Genomic DNA, 21,038 nt, shown 5'->3' with positions numbered 1-21,038 from the left:
TTATATGTTATCAATAAGAAGCTCTAAATACAAGCTACACTTATTGGGTACACAATATATGTCAAATACTATACTAGATATTGATATGGTGCATTTAATCCCCACAACTCTGCAAAGGTAAGTATTAGTTCAATTTTACAGAAAACAGATGCACACAGAAGTTAAAGTACTACCCATGTAACACCGGGCAGGATAAGAAGCAAAGCTAGTTTTGTAATCTATGTCATCTATTTCCAAAGCCTGTGTTCTTTCTACTACACTCAGGCTGTCTCCCCCTTTAATACCAATAAAAAATTATATCACATAGATACATTTATATTTTTCTACCTATCTTGTTAAATATGGCAATCATAAACATGTCCTATCTTTTCTACATTCTAAGAAAAACATAAAAGTATTCAGCATCAGCTGGGTGCAGTGGCTCACACCTGTAATCCCAGCACTTTGGGAGGCCGAGGCGGGCAGAACACCTGAGGGTGAGAGTTCGAGACCAGCCTGACCAACATGGAGAAACCCCATCTCTACTAAAAATACAAAATTAGCTGGGCATGGTGGCACATGCCTGTAATCCCAGCTACTCGGGAGCCTGAGGCAGGAGAATTGCTAGAACCCAAGAGGCGGAAGTTGCGGTGAACCGAGATCGCACCATTGCACTCCAGCTTGGGCAACAAGGGTGAAACTCTGTTTCAAAAAAAAAAAAAAAAAAAAGGCTGGGCATGGTGGCTCACGCCTGTAATCCTAGCACTTTGGGAGGCCGAGGTGGGTGGATCGCCTGAGGTCAGGAGTTTGAGATCAGCCTGGCCAACGTGGTGAAACCCCGTCTCTACTTAAAATACAAAAAATTAGCTGGGTGTGGTGGTATACACCCGTAATCCCAGCTACTTGGGAGGCTGAGGCAGGAGAATTGCTTGAACCCAGGAGTCGGAGGTTGCAGTGAGCAGAAATCATGCCACTGCACTCCAGACTGGGGGACAAGAGCAAGACTGCGTCTCAAAAAAAATTTTAAAAATAAAAATAAAAAAAGCATTCAGCATCAAAACAATGAGAATAAATTTAAAAAGCATTATCAAATGGGAGAATCACCATACTTCTAGTGAAACATAGTTGGATACACTATACATTATAATATATTAAATGAAAGCAATGACTAATCTTTTTCAATAAGAAGACAAAAAAACTGGCATGGCTTTTACATCATTTGATTATGTAAGCATTTGTCCCAAACGACAATATCATTAAAAACTGACACCTAGATCATAAAAGAAACATCTTACTACACACAGGAGAAGTATTTATATGAGACGAATCCAAATGTGCAGGGTTAAAAATAAAAATTCAACCACAGAAGGCTGCTTAACCTGTTAACAGTAAGGATCATGAAGTGGCAGATGACCTATTTCTTCTATGTAGCTCTCAGCAGATATTTTCCCCAACCATAGGGCCAGTGTACCAGTTTTCCACCAAAATGTTACTTAATCTAAATTGTGCCAGGTTGAAAATACCAAGTATGTCAAGGTAAGCAAATAAGCTTCTTCGAACAACCTTTGTGTCTGGCTTCAAAGTCAGAAGATACTTTACCAGGTTGTCCACCAAACTATGTAGTCTAATTTCTAGACTAGTAGGTCTCAAAATGTGATCTAGAGTTTCTTTTTTTTTTTTTTGAGATGGAGTCTCGCTCTGTTGCCCAGGCTGGAGTGCAGTGGCACCATCTTGGCTCACTGCAAACTCCGCCTCCCAGGTTCATGCCATTCTGCCTCAGCCTCCCGAGTAGCTGGCACTACAGGCGCCCGTCACCACACCCGGCCAATTTTTTATATTTTTAGGAGAGACGGGGTTTCACCATGTTAGCCAGGATGGTCTCGATCTCCTGACCTCGTAATCCACCCGCCTCAGCCTCCCAAAGTGCTGGGATTACAGGCGCAAGCCACCAGGCCTGGCTGCTATCTAGAGTTTCTAAGACCCTTCAGAGGGTCCAAGAGGTCAGAACTATTTTCATAGTATCACTAAGACATTATTGGCCATTTTCATTCTCATTCTCTTATAACTGTACAGTGGAGTTTTCCAGAGGTTATAACCTGTAATATCTCAATAGACTCAATGCAGGAGCAAACATGGGAATTTAAATGTCTTCTATTGGCCAGACATTGTGGTTCACAACTATAATCCCAGCACTTTGGGAGGCCGACTTGGGTGGATCATTTGAGATCAGGAGTTCAAGACCAGCCTGGCCAACATGATAAAACCCCATCTCTACTAAAAATACAAAAATTAGCCAGGCGTGGTGGTAGGCGCCTATAATCCCAGCTACTCAGGAGGCTGAGGCAGGAGAATTGCATGAGCCTGGGAGATGGAGGTTGCAGTGAGCTGAGATCACGCCACTGCACTCCAGCCTGGGCAAAAGAGTGAGACCCTGTCTCAAAAAAAAAAAAAAGCCAAAAAAGACTTCTATGAAGCTGGATAGTAAAGATGTCAATGCCCTTCTTCCCACTAATTCTTTTTGCTTTTAGAAAATATAGTTATTTTTTCATTTAGAAAAATTATGCTAACATGTTTGCCAGGCATGGTGGCGCAGAGGGATGCTGAGGCAGAAGGATCACTTGAGCCCAGGGGTTCAAGGCCAGCCTGGGACAACAAAGCCAGACCCTGTCTCAAAAAAAAAGCCACATGTATAATGCTTCATTATTTTTTAATGAATTAAATATATTTTAATTTCTCAGTTTTATTCTAATACTACAAATATCAATAGATATAATCCACTTAAAGAGAGGCCGTTTGAGGTCTTCTAATTTTTTAAGTCTAAAAGGGGTACTGAGACCCAAAAAAATTGAGAACCACTTTTCTAGACTTTCCTATATTCATGTTTTGCCAAACAAAACTTTTCATTTTCTAATTATCTAAGGAAGAGATGTTGCTACCCTAAAGATAATTTCAGGCTGGACGTGGTGGCTCACGCCTGTAATCCCAGCATTTCGGGAGGCTGAGGCAGACAGATCACTTGAGCCCAGGAGTTCAAGGCCCGCCTAGGCAACATGGCAAAACCCTGTCTCTACCAAAAAATAATTTTTAAAACATTAGCTGGGTGTGGTGGCAAGCCCATCTACTAGAGAGGCTGAGGTGGAAGGATCATTTGAGCCCAGGAGGTTGAGGCTGCAGTGAGCCATGATCACGCCACTGTACTCTAGCCTGAGCAACAAAGGTGAGACCCTGCCTCAAAAAAAAAAAAAAAAAAAACCAAAAATATATAATTTCAGAAGTCTGTCTTGATAAGAAAAAAAAGCCAACAATTTTAAAAAAGAATTGTCCATTAATTTATAAAGGAAGTTATTTATTACATTTTCCTAAAATGAAAACAATAACAACGTCAAAACTGAAGTGCTGAGCTAACAGACCACTAGCTACAACCTTTTGTGCATGAGTTATGATCAGTTGTGTATAGCTAATCCTCAAAAGACCAAAGGTGAGGCTCTTTGAGAGGCCTCTATCCAACTTTGCTACAGAATAATCCCAATTCCCGAAGTCATAGCAAGACTAACCAAGATGCTTATAGGCGATTCTCTGTACTACAATCTTAACATTTCTACAATAAAAGTTTTGTTGTTGTTGATGTTTTGTAGAAATGGCATCTCTACAAAGCTGTTCTGGTCTAGACCTCCTGGCCTCAAACAATCCTCCTGCTTTGGGCTTCCAAAGCACACTGGGATTACAGGCATGAGCCACCACACCTAGCCAACAATAAAAAGTTTTATGTTTCATCTGAACAGTTCAGTATATCTACTGCTGTCAGGAAATACACAAACATTAAGACATTAAACTCCCATTTGGATTCAACTTTTACATTACTATGACTGTAGATACACCAATCCATGCAGTTATTAGGAACCTTCAGGATGCATAATAATGTTAGTTATTGAAAAGATAGGCTAGAGGGAAACATCTTTGAAAAATAGTTTTTGAGGCCACTAGAAGCAATAATAGATAAAACTTTTCATTTATGGCTTAGTCTAAAATTAAGATGAAAGGCTAGGCATAGTGGCTCACGTCTGTAATCCCAGCACATTGGGAGTCCGAGGTGGGCAGATCACTTGAGGCAAGGACCAGCCTGGCCAACATGGCAAAACCCCATTTCTACTAAAAATACAAAAATAAGCCAGGTATGGTAGCATGTGCCTGTGTAGTCCCAGCTACTCGGGAGGCTGAGGGACAAGAATCCTTTGAACCCGGGATGCGGAGGTTGCAGTGAGCCGAGACGGCACCACTGCACTCTAGACTCGGCAACACAGCGAGACTCTGTCCTGAAAATAAAATAAAGATGAAAAAACATATAAAAATATCGGCACCATTACAGTTAAGGGCCCTAAGTCAACAAATGTCTAATTCAAAAGTTATTTAGCCCTAGGCTACTACAATAGCCAAGCAATGAGTTGAGCAAGGACCTTAAGTAGAAAGGCACCTAAAGACTAGAAGGAAACAATGTTCCTTATTTATTAATTTAACATATATTGACTAAATTGTCTACTACTTGCAAGACCCTGGACAAGCTAAGAAGGCAGCTCATGACCAGGTGGGAAGCCAATTTCATAGGGAGAAGTATACATAAATAGTACAGTAGCTTCTCTAGACAGAATGGAAAAAATTTCATCTGAGAAGTGCTAGAAGAGTAGGCCGGGCAGGGTGTCTCACGCCTGTAATCCCAGCACTTTGGGAGGCCAAGGCAGGCAGATCACCGGAGGTCAGGAGTTCGAGACCAGCCTGGTGAAACCCTGTCTCTACTAAAAATACAAAAATTAGCTGGTGTGGTGGTACATGCCTATAATCCCAGCTACATGGGAGGCTGAGGCAGGAGAATCGCTTGAACTCAGGAGGCGGAGATTGCAGTGAGCCAAGATTGCGCCACTGCACTCCAGCCTGGGCAACAGAGTGAGACTCTGCCTCAGAAAAAAAAAAAAAAAAGAAGAAGTAGTGCTAGAAGAGGGAGGCAAGAGGAAGGAGGGATGACTTTTAACAGAAGGGTTTAGAGAACATATTCTGATAACAAAGGCATCTGACCTGGGTCCTAAAAACACATACATATAAGATTTCAACATGTAACTATTGCGAGTGAAAGGCATCCCAGGAAGAGGAAAAAAAGCATACATTCAAGTAACAGCAAATACAAAATTGCTTCTATAGAATTTATGATGCACCAGGAGGAGAATTAACTAGAAAATTAAGTTGGAAGCAAAAATTAGAGGGACTTATATGAGAGGGTAAGCAATTGGGGGATTTTATTTATTTAATTTATTTATTTATTTATTTATTTTGTAGGCAAAGGGAAGCCATTGGGAGGTTTTTAAACCCATTGGAAGATTTGTCATTGTAAGATAAATCATCAGATGATACTCTTAACATTACCGTGGCTTGAACAGAATAGAAATGGGAGAGCAGTTAGTACGCTATCACGGCAGTCCAGGAAGGAAATAATAAGAGCCCGATGTGGGGTGGGAGCTAGGAAAAACCTACAAAACATACTGCAACCGCTTCACTAATGATACAGTTTTAAATGTTTTGAAAACTTAATTTATCACATAAAACAAGGTTGACATTCACACTATTTCCATGAAAAATGATTCACTTCATAGGCAATGTTTCAGCATACTCAAGTGTACTTCCTTTTTAAAAAGCTGTTAGGAGTAATTAACCATATTCTACATTAAAGCTGCAAAAGGGGTAATAAAGAACAGCATATGTATTTTTCAGTATTCTCAATAGAATCTCAGTATGCACAATTTCATTCAAGGATGAACATTTTAAACTCAAGAGTTTATTTCCATGGAAAATAAAGTTTGGATCAGAATTTTCTATACAACCTTATAAGACTCATGTCTCCATATAGTTATAATAGTCAACTTTTCTTAAAATTATTTTTGGACAACTCAACTCAACTTGGCCAGTATTTTTCTACTAGGCTAATATATTTCAACCATAAGTGCATTCTTCATTTTCTCCCCTCCTCCCTACTCACCTCCCACCCAACAAATTCCCTTTGTATGTCTGCAAGGCAAGGTACTATATAATGCAGTATAATTCTAAGGCAGTTTGAATATATAATTCTTATAACAGGAATCTAGAATTATTAACCTTACTTTTTACAATAAAAGTACCAGTGATGTACTAAATTTCTATTCATATGTATGACAAATGTATCTAATATGCTTTACCATTGGGGGAAACAAAGGGGGAAAGACACAATAGATGGGTGGCAAATCTTACAAACTTTACAAAACGCTGAAAAGCTGCATCTGGATTGCAGTCACAATTATAAAAGCAAATAAAAAAGGCTCTGAAATGAAGGAAAAGAAAAAACCCTAAGTGATCAAGAGTGAAAAAGGCTTATTCAATATTAGTTTTTAGCACAGCACCATTTAACACTAGGACTAATTGAAAAAAAAAACGGATAATTCACCGTTTGTAAGGACACAGGAAATAATTTCTACATACCTTCTATAAGACAGTTACACTTCTTCACATTTGCATGGCTCAAATCCTTTCAAAGGTTTCCAAAAATACAATCTTATAATAAGCGAGGTTCCCCAATGACACACATTTACTCTGTAGGCTTAGCCATAACACGTTTTAAAATACATAAAGAATTCATCCTCGACAGAAACAAGGAGTCACAAAGGCTCTCTACTTATTCAGAATCATTACATAAAGCACCATCTGTAATTGCAAACAGGGTTTGAGAAAATCTGACAGCTAATAATCATAAAATGGGGTAGACTTTAAAGGAAAAAAAAGGCAACTTTTCCATTTTGCCTTCCTTTTCCTGTCCTACCAGATACACAAAATGTCTGTAATAGCGTCAGACAGAGCTTTAAAATATAGTACTATATATGTACACTTTACATTACGTGTATAGGAACACATATGTGTATATCACATATTCACAGGAAAGAGAAAGGTTCCCTTGTTTTTGTTTTTTTCTTTATTCTAGGAATTGAAGTTACATTAAACCCTATCCCATAAATTAAGTTAAATCATCCTTAAAGAGTAATAAAATACTGCACGTAGATCTCTCTGAGCGACTACCTTCTGAGAAGGAAAACCTCAGACTAAGACCATGGCTGAATACGAACGCCCAATCCCTAAAAAAAAATCACTAACCGGCATTTGTTTCTGCAAGAGAAAAAGGGAGTCTTACAATGAATAATCACATAACTCAGTTTCAGAAGTTAACCGGGGTAAAACACAACGAACCAAATTAGACAAATGTGTGAAAGGACAAGCTTTCAAGAATTCGCCCAAAGTGAAAGGCTGGTTTTAACCCCGGGATATAAAACATCCTTTGCAGGTAGAAGAGTCTTTAATTGAAAAAGAAAACAAAAAATAAAGTGGCGGGCACAAGAAAAACCTGAACGACATGCAAAGGCAAAGTAAAAAATAGCGATAATTTTTAAAAGGGGTCTCTCCTCCCACCCCCACTTCCAGCCCCCACCCCCACCTTCGCAGGACAATAGGTTCAGGGTCCTAACTGCAAACTTTAAACGTGTAAACCAGAAGCAGTTTTACCGCAGCTGTAACTGCAAATCTCCTCATCCCGAACCTAGCGCACCCAGGAATACTTCTGCCCTGAAAACATCACCAAGCTCTTGGTAAATACAAATCGGACCCATCACGAGATTTTTTTTTTTTTTCTCCCAAGTACCTGGAGGATCCATTTCAATATAAAATATCAGTTCTGTCGAATAGGGCATCATCACCTCCCTCCAGTCTGCGTCATCGCGGTCCATACTCCACACCGTATTGTACATCGCGCTGTCAGGGGCAGGTCGTCAGGAGATATATAGAAGGCATATATTTTTTATCTGGTATTTAAAAATCTAAAAATATATATCTGCAAAAGTTCCACACGGAAATGTACTTCGGGGTTTCCAACGGCCAGTACTAGTCCAGCCAAACTACCCGAACAGGGTCCTCCCCCTCTCTCCTACAGAACCCAACAAAATGCCCCCGAACTTTCAAGCTACGGGCTTTTCTCCTCAGAGGGTTACACAGAGGCTTGGGGGTCGGAGGGCAGAGGTGTTAAAAAGCGGCTTCCCAAAAATCCTTTCTACACAGTCGCTCTCCGGGGAGAAAAGCTCCCACCGCCTCCAAATCTTTCCGCGGAAGCCACTTTTGTGTCCTTCGGGAGAGGGAAAATGAAGAGAAAAAAAAAGAACACGTTGGGAGAAACCCGGGGAAGTGACAAAGGAAGGCAAAAAAGGGGGCTGGAGATTGCGTTCAAGTTTCGGGGTCCCACTGGTCTGCAGAATGCGAATCCCCCAGAGGCCGGGACTCGGGCTGCTCTCCGGTCGGGCTCGGAACCGAAGCTGCCGCAGCCTCGGGAATGGGGCCGGCCAGAGAAGTCCAGTCAGCTCGGCTTGTCTGGGCGCTCCCGCCGGGGTGTAAGAGGCAACCCACCCGCACCAACTCCCCTCACGCTCTGCCCCGACTCCAGCCACTAGAGTTTCATTTTAACGGCGCGAAGGCGACACCCTCCCCGCCCCACGCTGCCCACCCGCTGAGGCGCCACCCAACCGCGCCGGGAGGGGGGACAGCAGGCATCACCACCGCCCCTTCTACGCCGTCCCGCCTCGATGTACCGGGATTCTGTCAAGTGCCGGAGAACATGTTCAAAAAGCTGCCCTCCATCTCGACTTTCACGTCTCCCCACCGCTCTCTAGGCTTCGGCTCCCCAATCAGCCATCCGCGCTCTCCCCCAGCCTCGATCAGAATGGTACGATCCGGGCGCTGGCCGCACTCCAGGAGCCAGTGCGGGGAGCACGCGAGCCAGGCGAGGAGGGAGCGGGGCGAGGGAAGAGAGGGAAGGTGGGTGGTGATTGGCTGAGGCCGGTTGCCGGAGCCTGGAGCCTGCGTCTTTTGTCTGCCTTGCTCCTGCGAAGGAGCGGGAGACGGCTGCGCGCCCCAAGCGGGCCAATCAGGAGACAGCCGGCGCCGGCCGGTAAGGCGGCGATTGGTCAGAGCCCAGTTACTAAGCGGGACAAAGGCAGAAGGGGAAAAGAAAAGAGGAGGAAAAAAAAGAAAGAAAGAAAGGAAGAAAACGCAAACGGCGGTTACTGACAGGCTGGGTGAGCGTTCGGGGGCTCAAACTGCCTGGAGACAGGCGGGGCTCCTGCTGAGGCTTGGTCCGCCCGGACGACTAAGGAGAGGAGCCAGGGAGGACCTGCTGGTGTGAGACGCCTCTGCCCGGAGACGCCGCGGGGGAGGGGAGCGGACACAGAGGGGGCGCGTACTGTCACTTGGCGGGGTGCGCGCTCTTCTGGTCCTTAGGAGGTCTCTGGGCAGACTGCTTTCCTACAGACCTCTTCACTTTGCTGGGACAGCCCTCCCCGCACCCTTGACAAGTTGTCAAAGCAATGGTCCCCAAAACCCACTGGCAGGAACCTTACCGCTCGGTGAGAGGATGTGCCCGTGGCCCCTGCAACCTTCCTGGCTGCTACCTGACCCCACTCCCTGCTTCTCCCCTTGAGCAACTGGGCATTGCTGAGGGAGGCATTTCGCAGTTCCTCTGTGCTTCCCACCCAAAGACTTTTGAACCCAGAGGTAACTCCCCACGCCAAAAATAGTGAGAGCAAGCCCTCCTGCTCGAGTGCTCAAACCAATTAAAAAAAAAAAAAAAGTCTTGGAATTACAGTTCATGTGTAATTTCTGAGATAAATCACAGGCGTTGGAATCTGTCACCAAAAGGGCTCTATTCTGTTTCCCTGACAGACCCTATTCCTCACATACTCATTCCCACCCCCAAAGCTTAAATCTGGGAGATTGGCTTCACTATGAAAGTGCTGAATATTTCCATGCATTTCAGAAACAGCTAATTAACTTGCTGGGGAACACTGAATAGCTAAAAGCAGATCTGTGTCTCCTGAAGATTGTGCCTGGAATTGCCATCCTGTATACCCTACAATACAGTCAGGAGGCCAAAAACTGCTCCATTTCCTCTTTACACAGGAGTAACAAAGCCCATTGTGTTTGAGTTGACAACCTGATTTAAACCCTAGCAAAACCTCCTACCTTGAGCATGTCTGCTATGTTGATTCGCCTATGGAAGAGTTGCCACGTTTCACCCTCTACCTCCTAAGGTGGTTCTGCCTTCCTTAAAGGTGCCCTGAGTTGAGACAGTTCCTGAGGGCAGACAGTCAAAATGTATATGGACTGGGTATAGAGTAACTGGTTAAAAAGGGCCAGAAAGTATGGATGGACATGATTGAGCTAAGAAAAGACACCAGGATTCTTATATGCTTTCTTATTATTTCTGAAATCCAAATATGATTTCAACTTTAGGGCAGGACTCATTAATTATAATTTCCTGAACCATTCCTTACAGGTAGAAGATACTGGAAGATCAACTCTAATTTGTGGCTGCCTTCCCAGCAGTCTCTGCTTCAGCATATCTGGGAGCCAGAAGCACTCAAGTATGATAACTCAAAAGACAGAACAATCAGTCAAGGGTGGGTTGGTTTATTTTTGTTCACGGGTGTTCGTGTACATTCCCAAACAAAATGAGGGTGAAGAGAGAGGAAGTGTGGAAAAGATAATGGCTTTCAGATTTCCACAGCACCTTTTGCCTGGACCACTTTTCAGCCTTTAGTGGTGGGGTTTCAGTTTCTAATACACAGAGCAATCACCCAGGCTTTTCCCACAGCTAAGGCTTTAAGGGATGAAGTGAAGTCCAAGCATAATATATAATCAAGCGGTCAAGGCTGACACATGGAGTAAAGCTGTGATTCAGTCTTTCCACCTAAAATTGTATGACCCAACTCACCAACTTAAATAGACCTTTGAATAGATCTCCAGAGAATAAGTGATGCAAGAGGCAATGATGAATCAAGGGGAAGCAAACTTTCTTAGTCCTTGAGCTTAAACCAGTGCCCTACCATGGGGGAAAGCACCTGTCAGATGATTCTGGTCTTTCTTTCAGTTGAGAAATAGAAGTGAGGTTGTGATTGCTTGTCACCAAACTGCCCCAGGCTCTTTGGCAAAGGTAAAAAATGTTAGCTCGGGTGTCCTGGACCACTTCCAAGTTGGAGAATTATATTTGGCCTGGGTGTAGATTAAATTCAGCTCTAAGCACTCAAACTCCTGGGTCACAACCTGCTACTTTGGGAGCTGCTTGTTTTCCTTTGCCCTCTCCCTTTCTTTTTTTAATTTAAAGTAGTCTTAGGTAAATCATGAAATCTGCTTTCATTTATGTATCTATGAAATAGATTTATGCAAGCTGCTTAGTTTATAGTGAAACACTTAGAATGAAAAAATATGTCACTTAAGTATTTAGAATTAATAGTACTTTTCTGTAATTCCAAATGGTTAGGATGCCCTTCACTTTTCACCCTGGTATGGTTTTGTTCTGTAACTGTTCAAATACGCTTCATTTCTTCCTCTTTATTTCAGAGATGGATGAAATATTTCTTCTGTGCTCTGAATATAGGGTATGATCTCAGAGTTCTCTGTGCCAGCAGAATCAGTCTGGAACTCAGCCAGAAGTTCTTCATGATTAAAGGTGCCATCTGAGCGCACAATATTTTTTTAAAAGCCTTGCAAAATGGGGCCGGGCACGGTGGCTCACGCCTGTAATCCCAGCACTTTGGGAGGCTGAGGTGGGCAGATCACAAGGTCGGGAGTTTAAGACCAGCCTGGCCCACATGGTGAAACTCCGTCTTTACTAAAAATACAAAAATTAGCTGGGCATGTTGGCAGGCGCTTGTAATCCCAGTTACTTGGGAGGCTGAGGCAGGAGAATCATTTGAATGCAGGAGGCAGAGGTTGCAGTGAGCCGACGTTGCGCCATTGCACTCCAGCCTCGGTGACAGGGCGAGACTCAGTCTCAAAAAAAAAAAAAAAAAAGCCTTGCAAAATGGAAACGTACCTTTTTTTTTTTTTGTCACTAACATTAGCACCAGGACTGACTTTAGACTTTGGGTAGGGATTCTACCGGCCTCAATACCTTCTTTTTCTTCTCTCACCATCTTCCCCTGACCACTTGTCTTGTGATAAGGCCCAGTCCATGCAATTAAATAAACTCACTTAGCAAATATGACTCCCAGAAAGCACTACAAATTATCAGTTGCAGATTTTTAGGACCTCCCCAGACACTTGACTTGTAAGTAGAAGATATATCAAGTTTTGATGGAAAAGTTTGCCTTCACAATGTACAAAGAACCATGTTAGTGGATCTTCTGGAAAGACATCTCACCTGGAAATTGGTAGTCATCTCTTGAGACAGCAGTGTCTAAAATCGTGATTTTCCGTGTTTTCCAAATGGTATTCCTTGTATTTGGCATTTGCAATTTTTTACCTCTCCTCATCTTTCTTAGCATTTGAATACCCATGATAGAGTTAATCATTTAACCCAAGGCACTGAGAAATTATGACATTATATGAATGAGTAGACTTCATTAAAGTGGCATTCCCCTAGATGCTGCTGAATTCCAGGGCTTAGGGGACAATGTTTGAGGCCTCACTTACACACCTCAGCATGTGATGTAGATCTGCTCTGCCTCACTTTTCCCACTTTGGATCCTCATTTAGGTTTAGGGGGTCACAAAAGAAGCAAATCTCTCTAGCTTGACATCCTCCTCACTTTTGATGTCTGCCCTTGTAGTAACACAGGGGCCAACTGGATGATATGTATGCCATTGCTGCAAACTTCCCTTCCAACAAGGCAACAGATTTCAGCTCAGCTCTCACCAGGGGAGAGAGCACAAATTAGATCCAAATGGCAGGAACAATAGTCCAGGCTGTTTCAGGAGGACAGGGCACAAACAGGGCAGGCAGCTGGTGAAGCTCCGTTACCTCATTTAATCTCCATAACCCTGGGGTGGAAGGCTGTATTTTTATTCTCATTTTACAGATGAGGAAATTGAGACCCAGAGCAATGAGGGGATTTGTTCGAAGTCATGCAGCCACTAGTAGCAGAGTCAGGATTAGAGCCCCATGTCCTAACTACCAGTTCATTGCCTTTCCCACTGCACCACACAGCCTTCCTCTCCCATTCATTCACTTAGCAAATGTTTGTTGTGCTTCCAAACACTGAGGATACAAAAGTGAATAAGACTGAGTCCCTAACATTGAGTCCAGAATTCATAGAGGAGGGACCAACAAAGGAATAAATAATTAAAGACACGATAAGCACTATAATCAAGAATTTGACAAAGTGTGTTGGGGGAGCCCCAAAAACAGTGATGATCTCTAACCATGTGGAGGTGAGTAGAAGCTTCCTGGAAGAGGTGACATTTGGCTGCCCCAAACTTGCATGCACCTGCTTTAAATGTGTGGTCCTTTACTTCTCAGTTTTCGCAATTCGCCTGATTAACTCTAAGCCTGAAAAAGTTTCGTCGACAGCTGATTCCACTAAAAAGTGGCAAACTCCTACTTCTCTGCATCTGATCTTACACATTGTGCTCACACAGACCCCTGTACTGGCCTCTGCACAGCCCTTGGCACACCATGTTCAAAGTGTTTGCTTCCAGGTCTCTCTCCTATCACTCTTTAGAGGTCCTCATGTTGGACAACAGTGGTTCCTCATGGTCCTTTAACCATCAATGCCCAGCCCAAGGCCTGGCACACAGTGGGTAGCCAGTGAATATTCTTCGAGCGAATAAGCAAAAGTGCAAGTAAGCTCTCCAAGAAGGCTCTGGGGAGTCTAAGTTCAAATTATCCTAGTAATCCTTTCTGTAGGTCTTCAGCTGACTTTGTTTATTTAAAAGCACAAAAAGAAAACCAAAAACTTCTACAGTTCTTTGGCTACAGGAACCAAGAGGGGCAGACAATGACCTTTCCCTCCCGCTGGCTGCCCCTAGGGTCTTCACCACAGGCACTGAGTTCCGCTGCCCTTTTATTTTATCAACTGTGAATTGTTTGCAAAATTCCAAGCAGTTTGTAGGAAATTCAGGAAAATTCAGCAGCTAGAAGAGAAACTGGTTTCATTTTCCAGCTCAGCTTTTTTCTGAAATCTAACACCATATAGGGCTTTAAAGCATGCTCACTTCCTGTGGTCATTATTTCAATAGTTTGAGCAACTTGTAGTTTATGCCTTCTTTCTGGAATGTCCAATAATTGCCCTGTAATTCCACAGGTCTCAAATCTAAAAACCATTTTATACGTTTCATTGTTAGAGGGCAGTATCAGTCCAGTTCCCGTATTGGACAATTTTGGTTTAAAAGGATAAAAAGACCAGGCATGATGGCTCACGCCCATAATCCTAACACTTTGGGGGACTGAGGCAGGAGGATCACTTGAGCTCAGGAGTTCAAGACCAGCCTGAGCAGCATATGGAGATCCCCGTCTCTACAAAATTTAAAAAATCAGCTAGGTGTGGTGGTGTGTGCCTGTAGTCCCAGCTACTTGGGAGGCTGAGGCCAGAGGATCGCTTTAGCCCGGAAGGTCAAGGCTGCAGTGAGCCAAGATGGCACCACTGCTCCTAGCCTGGGCACAGAGTGAGACCTTGTCCCAAAAACAAAGTCCTGCAGCCTCCCAAACACTTCTGCAGGGGCATCATTCTTGAAATCTGGGAAAATGGTGTGACTTCTGGGGTTTAAAGATCACCACTTGGGTAAGAAAGTGCAAGCATGGAATGTAAAAGGCATGAACATGATTGTTTGTGTCCTCAGCTTTGAGCATTTGATTGAAAATGATACACTTACAGTGATTTTCTTCCAGGGGTAGAGGCTGCCTTCTACTCTGCTCATCTTACGCCTCTTGGAAAGGAGACATTCCATGAAGATTACTACTATTCTCTAAACTTCATTCGGGACCCTATTCCTTCCCTGTTGATGTCAGTGTGTGAAATTCTAAATTATGTCGTGGTAGTATACGTTCAAAAGCAATATATTTTCAAATAAACAAAAAATATAATTGGCCATCACATATACCAAATATGCAATAAGATAATTGTGCCTAAAGTAGATTAATTAAATGTTAATTGTAAACAGGAAGAACAGCTCAAAATGACAAGCTCTTTCAGTTTAATTCAACTGAGTCCCTCCCGTAGGTCAGATCTTTTGCTGAGTAATCCATAAGACACTATTTCTGTCCTTTATGAACCCACCATCTACTCAGGGAGACTTATGAGAACAGTTTTGCTGACCCACGTGTTTTTTTTGTTTTTTTTTTCTTTTTGAGACAGAGTTTCACTCTTGCTGTCCAGGCTGGAGTACAATGGCATGATCTAGGCTCACTGGAACCTCTGCCTCCCCGGTTCAAGCAATTCTTCTGCCTCAGCCTCCTGAGAAGCTGGGATTACAGGTGCCCACCATCACACCTGGCTAATTTTTTCTATTTTTAGTAGAGATGGGGTTTCACCATGTTGGCCAGGCTAGTCTTGAACTCCTGACCTCAGGGGATCCACCCACCTTGGCCTACCAAAGTGCTGGGATTACAGGCATGTGCCACCGTGCCCGGCCTTACCCATGTGCTTCTAAACTGACTAACTCTCCCTAAGACCATAAGATCAGGACAAGAGAGTACCCATCCTCCTTGTCTTTCCTCTTCAACAACCTTACACTCTTTCTCAGCTTTTTCCTGGCATCCTCGACTGCTGAGTATTAACCTCACACTCCTCACTGATTCTGTTCTTGCAACATTGACTTCTGACTCTGTTCCCTAAATACAACTCACACATACCACTTGGATCATATCTTCTTTTCCAAGACAATGGAGGAATCTAGCTCAGTATCCTACCCTGACATAGGGGCATGTGGTTGGTGCTTCTGCTGGGTTTCCCAGGACCCTGCAAACAAGAACCAGACAAATCTGTCATACCTATGAACTGCTCCCCATCTGAAATTTTTTTGAGGGGCAAGAGGAACGGTGTCTCGCTCTGTCACCCAAGCTGGAATACACTGGTGTGATCATGGTCCACTGCAGCCTTGACCTCCTGGGCTCAAGCAATCCTCCTGCTTCCGCCTCCCGAGTAGCTGGGACCACAGGTGTACACCACCATGCCTGGCTAGTTTTTTATTTTTATTTTCTGTAGAGACAGGGTCTCCCTGTGTTTTCCAGGCTGGCCTGAAACTCCTGGCCTCAAGCTATCCTGCCTCAGCCTCCCATGTGCTGGGATTATAGGCATGAGCCACCACACCCTGCCCCCTCTCTGAAATCTTTAATAGACGACTCTCTTTGACCTACCCCAACCCCCACCATTATTTTTTTTTTCTGGCCAAGCACAGACATTGAGGAAAAATTATCACTAATACTATTTTAATGAGCTGAATAGTGATACCCAAAAAAGATATGTCCAACTCCTAAGCCCTGGAAGCTCTGAATGTGACCTTATTTGGAAGAGGGTCTTTGCAGATATAATTAAATTAAAGATCTTGAGATAAGATCATCCTGGATTTAAGGTGGATCCTAGATCTAATGATCAGTGTGTCCTTATAAGAAAAACAGAGGGAGATTGGAGACATAGACATAGATGAGAAGGCAATGTGAAGACAGTAATAAGAGATTGAAGTGATAGATCTATAAGGCAAGGAACACTAAGAATTGCTTGCAACCACCAGAAGCTAAGAGAGAAACATGGAGTGGATTCTCTTTCAGAGCCTCAGAAGAAACCAACCCTGCCAACACCTTGTTTTGGACTTCTGGCCTCCAAAATTGTGACAGAATAAACTTGTGGGGTTTTTTTTGTTTGTTTGTTTTTTGTTTTTGAGACAGAGTCTTGCTTTGTCACTCAGGCTGGAATGCAGTGGCATGTTCACGGCTTACTGGAGCCTTGAACTCCCAGGCTCAAGCAGTCCTCCCACCTCAGCCTCCTGAGTAACTGGGACCACAGGTGTGCACCACCGCACCTGGCTAATTTTTTTTTCTTTTTTGTAGAGACGAGGTCTCACTGTTTCCCAGGCTGGTCTTGAATTCTTGTGCTCAAGAGGTCGTCCCACCTTGGCCTCCCAAGGTGCTGGGATTACAGGCGTGAGCCACTGCACCTAGCTAAGGTGTTTTAAGCTACCCAGTTTGTGGTGATTCATTATGGCAGCCCTAGGAAATGATACAACCACCATAATTTAATTTTTTTCAAGCATATTTTATTTTATTTTACTTTATTTATTTATTTTTGAGGCAGAGTCTCACTCTGTCACCCAGGCTGGAGTACAGTGGCATGATCTTGGCTCACCGCAAACTTCTGCCTCACGGGTTCAAGCAATTCATTGCCTCAGCCTCCCGAGTAGCTGGGATTACAGGCGCCCACCACCACGCCCAGCTAATTTTTATATTTTTAGTAGAGATGGGGTTTCACCATCTTGGCCAGGCTGGTCTTGAACTCCTGACCTCAGATGATCCACCCCAAAGTGCTGGGATTACAGGCGTGAGCCACTGCGCCCGGCTTTCAAACACATTTTAAAATCAAGATGTAGATATGATATAATTTTAGAATAAAGGATCATCTTTCCCAATAAATGACTGTAAGTCACATTAAATATAGTGCTCAAACCTATAAAACTTTGTCATGGACTAGCTCTAGTCCTAGAAACCAGAAACCTAATCCCAACGTGAATCTTTTTAACCATTTTCTCCCAGTGTCATCAACTGTCTGTCTCCTGTCTTTCCAAAACAGTCAGCCAGCCAAAGCCAAATCCCAGACCAAAACAACAGTCTACTTCTGCTCTTATGCCCAAGCAGTTGGGCTTAGGTAAAGAAAAACCAAGTTTACCAACTTGGGCTGGTCTCTGGTCATAACTAGGATTCCTTTGGCTCGTTCTGTATCTGCCTATTCTGATATTCCAAACCTTCACTACTCATCTCAAGTGACTACCTTCCACAGTCAGGTCAGTAAATGTGACCTCTCCTTTTACTTGACAGAAATCAACAGGCATAATACTCCCTTCCTTTCATTCATCCCTTCAAAAGCCTATAAACCTGTACCCATTCTTGCTTCCTTGCCTTCGTTTCTGAAGAAGCATGTCTTTCCTGGAGGTGAAAGCTAATCACTAGATTTGACCTCTGGATGGCACCCTCTTCAGCCTCCTAAAACCAGTCCTACCCCCTCTCCTGTCTATCCAAATGCCTACTGGATGCCACACAAATGTTTCAAAATCATCATATCTGAGCTAGTTCCTTTTCTAGTTAGGTGACAGGGCCAGATGAAAATATAGGCCAGACAGGAAGAAAACATGTACAAAGCCCCAGAGGAGAGCACATTGCTCTTTGAGGACATTGAAATTAATTACAGAGGCCAGGCACGGTGGCTCACGCCTGTAATCCCAGCACTTTCGGAGGCCGAGGTGGGTGGATCACGAGGTCAGGAGATCGAGACCATCCTGGCTAACATGGTGAAACCCTGTGTCTACTAAAAACACAAAAAATTAGCCGGGCGTGGTGGCGGGTGCCTGTAGTCCCAGCTACTCAGGAGGCTGAGGCAGGAGAATGGTGTGAACCCGGGAGGCGGAGCTTGCAGTGAGCCGAGATCGCGCCACTGCACTCCAGTCTGGGCGACACAGCGAGACTCCGTCTCAAAATAAAAAATAAAAAAAGAAAAAGAAAGTAATTGCGGGCTGGCCTAATGTTGAAGGAGGTAAAGGGTGGTGAGGATGAAGCTACAGGGTAAGCATGAAGAGTCTTGTAAGTCAGGATAGGAATTTGTACTTTATGCTCAAGCAATGGGGGGAGTTTAGGAGTTTTAAGCAGAGGAGTGTTGTGATGAGATTTGCATTTGAGAATCATCAGATTGCGAAATGGATTGAAGGGGCAAACTTTGAAGACTTGGAAAACATTGTTGCAACAATGTGGGCAAATGATCAAGAGTCCTGTGTAGATTTGTGTAGATGTGAGAGATGCTTAAGAGGTAGACAAGGCCACACTTGATGAGTGATTAGGTAACCAGCATGTCCCCACCCTGAAGAATGGGCCACTCAATGATGAAATTACAGCCTTTCTTGTGGAGAATCTCTCCCTTCATTGGTAGTATTTTTCTCCTTTGCTTCTGTGTGTGATTCATTCATTTCTAGGACCTCACTGGGTAGATCAGCTAGCTCCAAGAGCACTGCTAATGGGTTAAGGCCTAAGGGTGTGAGTGGATCAATGACCCAGACTGGTCAGTCAATTGCTCCATAGTAGTAGATACCTTTTTTGTGTTTATTTTTTTAATTGATACACAATACTTTACATATTTATGGGGTACATGTGATTTTTTTTACATATATACAATGTGAGATGATCAAGTCAGGGTATTTGGTGTATCTATCACGTTTGAGTGTTTTCTTGTTTTGTTTTGTGTTTTTTGAGACAGGGTCTCACTGTGTCGCCCAGGCTGGAGTGCAGTGATGTAATCACAGCTCACTGCAGCCTCAACCTCGACTTCATAAGCTCAAGTGATCCCCCCACCTCTGCCCTCCCCACGACCACCCCCGCTCTTCAATGCCAGTAGCTGGGACTATAGGCACATGCTACCATGCCCAGCTAACTAAGAAAAAAATATTTTGTAGAGACAGGGTCTCACTATGTTGCCCAGTCCAGTATCAAATTCCTGGACTCAAGCAATCCTCCCGCTTTGGCCTCCCAAAGTTCTGGGATTATGGATATGAGCTGCTGTGCCTGACCACCTTGAGTATTTATCATTTTTATGTGTTGGGAACATTTAAAGTCTTCTCTTCTAGCTACTTTGAAATACATAATACTTGCATCTCTACTCTGCTGTTGGAACATTAGAACTTATACTTTCTATCTCACTGTTAACCAACCTCCCTTCATCCCCTCTCCCACCCACACCCCCTTTCCCAGTCTCTGGTATCTATGATTGTATTGGATACTTTTTAGTACCTCTGGCCAGTTCACCATGATGTCCCCCTTCTCAATTTGTACATGACTGTGTCCCTGGCCATAGTTGATAGGGCCTAGGCTGAATTGATTAGAGTTTCTTTCACAAATATTTGGAAATAGTACCCAAAACAAGATCTAGGCTCTTCAGGGGTTTGGACCTATAACACGGAATCAATCTCTGGAGGTATTATGGCCATGTTCACCCTGAAGGCTGAGTTGCAAAGGAAGCCAGTCTTCAGAAAGCCAAGGAAGAATGAAAGAAATGCTCTGAAAGGAGCAGGGGTGAGGGATGGAAAGAATACGAGCAGTAATCAATTTCCTGAGTATAGAGCTTCTTAAGGCCCAGCTTGGTTCCTATACTGAGGTCAGGCCTATACCTAACATTTGCAGGGCCCAGGACAAGAACATAAATGGAGAGCCATATACCATATGTCAAAATACTTGAAAGTTACAAATCAGGCCAACCATTAAATAAAAAATACTCAATCCTCAGCCAAGTGTGGTGGCTCACGGCTGTAATCCCAGCATTTTGGGAGGCCGAGGCAGGCGAATCACGAGGTCAAGAGATTGAGACCATCCTGGCCATCGTGGTGAAACCCTGTCTCTACTAAGAATACAAAAATTAGCTGGGCATGGTGGCACGCACCTGTAGTCCCAGCTACTTGGGAGGCTGAGGCAGGAGAATCACTTGAACCCGGGAGGTGGAGGTTGCAATGAGCCAAGATCATGCCACTGCACTCCAGCCTGGTGACAGACCGAGACTCCGTCTCAAAACAAACAAACAAACAAACAAAAACTCAATTCTCCTATCTTGCCAAATATATCTTCATGCAAACTTAGAAGACTGGGTTGAGGCTGGGCACGGTGGCTCACGCCTGTAATCCCAGTACTTTGGGAGGACGAGGCGGGTAGATCACCGAGGTTGGGAGTTTGAGACCAGCCTGACCAACAAGGAGAAACCCCATCTCTACCAAAAATACAAAATTAGCTGGGTGTGATGGCACATGCCTGTAATACTAGCTACTCGGGAGGCTGAGGCAAGAGAATCGCTTGAACCCAGAAGGCGGAGGTTGCAGTGAGCTGAGATCATGCCATTGCACTCCAGCCTGGGCAACAAGAACGAAACTCCATCTCAAAAAAAAAGAAGAAGACTGGGTTAAAATTTAGAATTCACAGATCCTTAGAGTTCTGACAAAACATGGGGGAGATGGGAGGGAGAGAACTGACCCCTTTTTCTTCTTACCCTTCGC

At 43.7% G+C, this 21,038-nt stretch overlaps 1 protein-coding gene and 1 long non-coding RNA gene across 5 annotated transcripts in view; one reads left to right on the top strand and one right to left on the bottom strand.

Moving 5' to 3' along the window:
* The window catches only part of PIK3R3 (phosphoinositide-3-kinase regulatory subunit 3), a 141,135-nt gene that overhangs the window by 91,690 nt on the left and 28,407 nt on the right, over positions 1 to 21,038 (bottom strand). Inside the window, exons 1-2 of one of the 4 annotated variants that reach the window (XM_055255363.2) lie at positions 8,537 to 8,888; positions 7,685 to 7,794 (exon numbers count right to left, since the gene is read on the bottom strand). The exons of 1 other annotated variant lie outside the window; for it this stretch is intronic. In XM_055255363.2, coding sequence (XP_055111338.1) covers positions 7,685 to 7,794; positions 8,537 to 8,583 — 157 coding nt within the window. In that variant the 5' untranslated portion in view covers positions 8,584 to 8,888. Of the gene's footprint in view, positions 1 to 6,477; positions 6,755 to 7,684; positions 7,795 to 8,439; positions 8,490 to 8,536; positions 8,889 to 21,038 lie in introns of those variants that run through there. 2 more of the 4 variants (XM_063627682.1, XM_055255369.2) reach the window with 2 other exon arrangements.
* Positions 8,869 to 14,913, top strand: LOC129469121 (uncharacterized). Its single transcript, XR_008652912.1, has 3 exons — positions 8,869 to 9,107; positions 10,364 to 10,487; positions 14,695 to 14,913. It is a non-coding gene; the product is annotated as an uncharacterized lncRNA (long non-coding RNA).

This window comes from Symphalangus syndactylus, chromosome 12, assembly GCF_028878055.3.
Source record: "Symphalangus syndactylus isolate Jambi chromosome 12, NHGRI_mSymSyn1-v2.1_pri, whole genome shotgun sequence".
In the NCBI taxonomy this organism is placed as follows: Eukaryota; Metazoa; Chordata; class Mammalia; order Primates; family Hylobatidae; genus Symphalangus; species Symphalangus syndactylus.
This window is presented reverse-complemented; position numbering and strand designations above follow the sequence as displayed.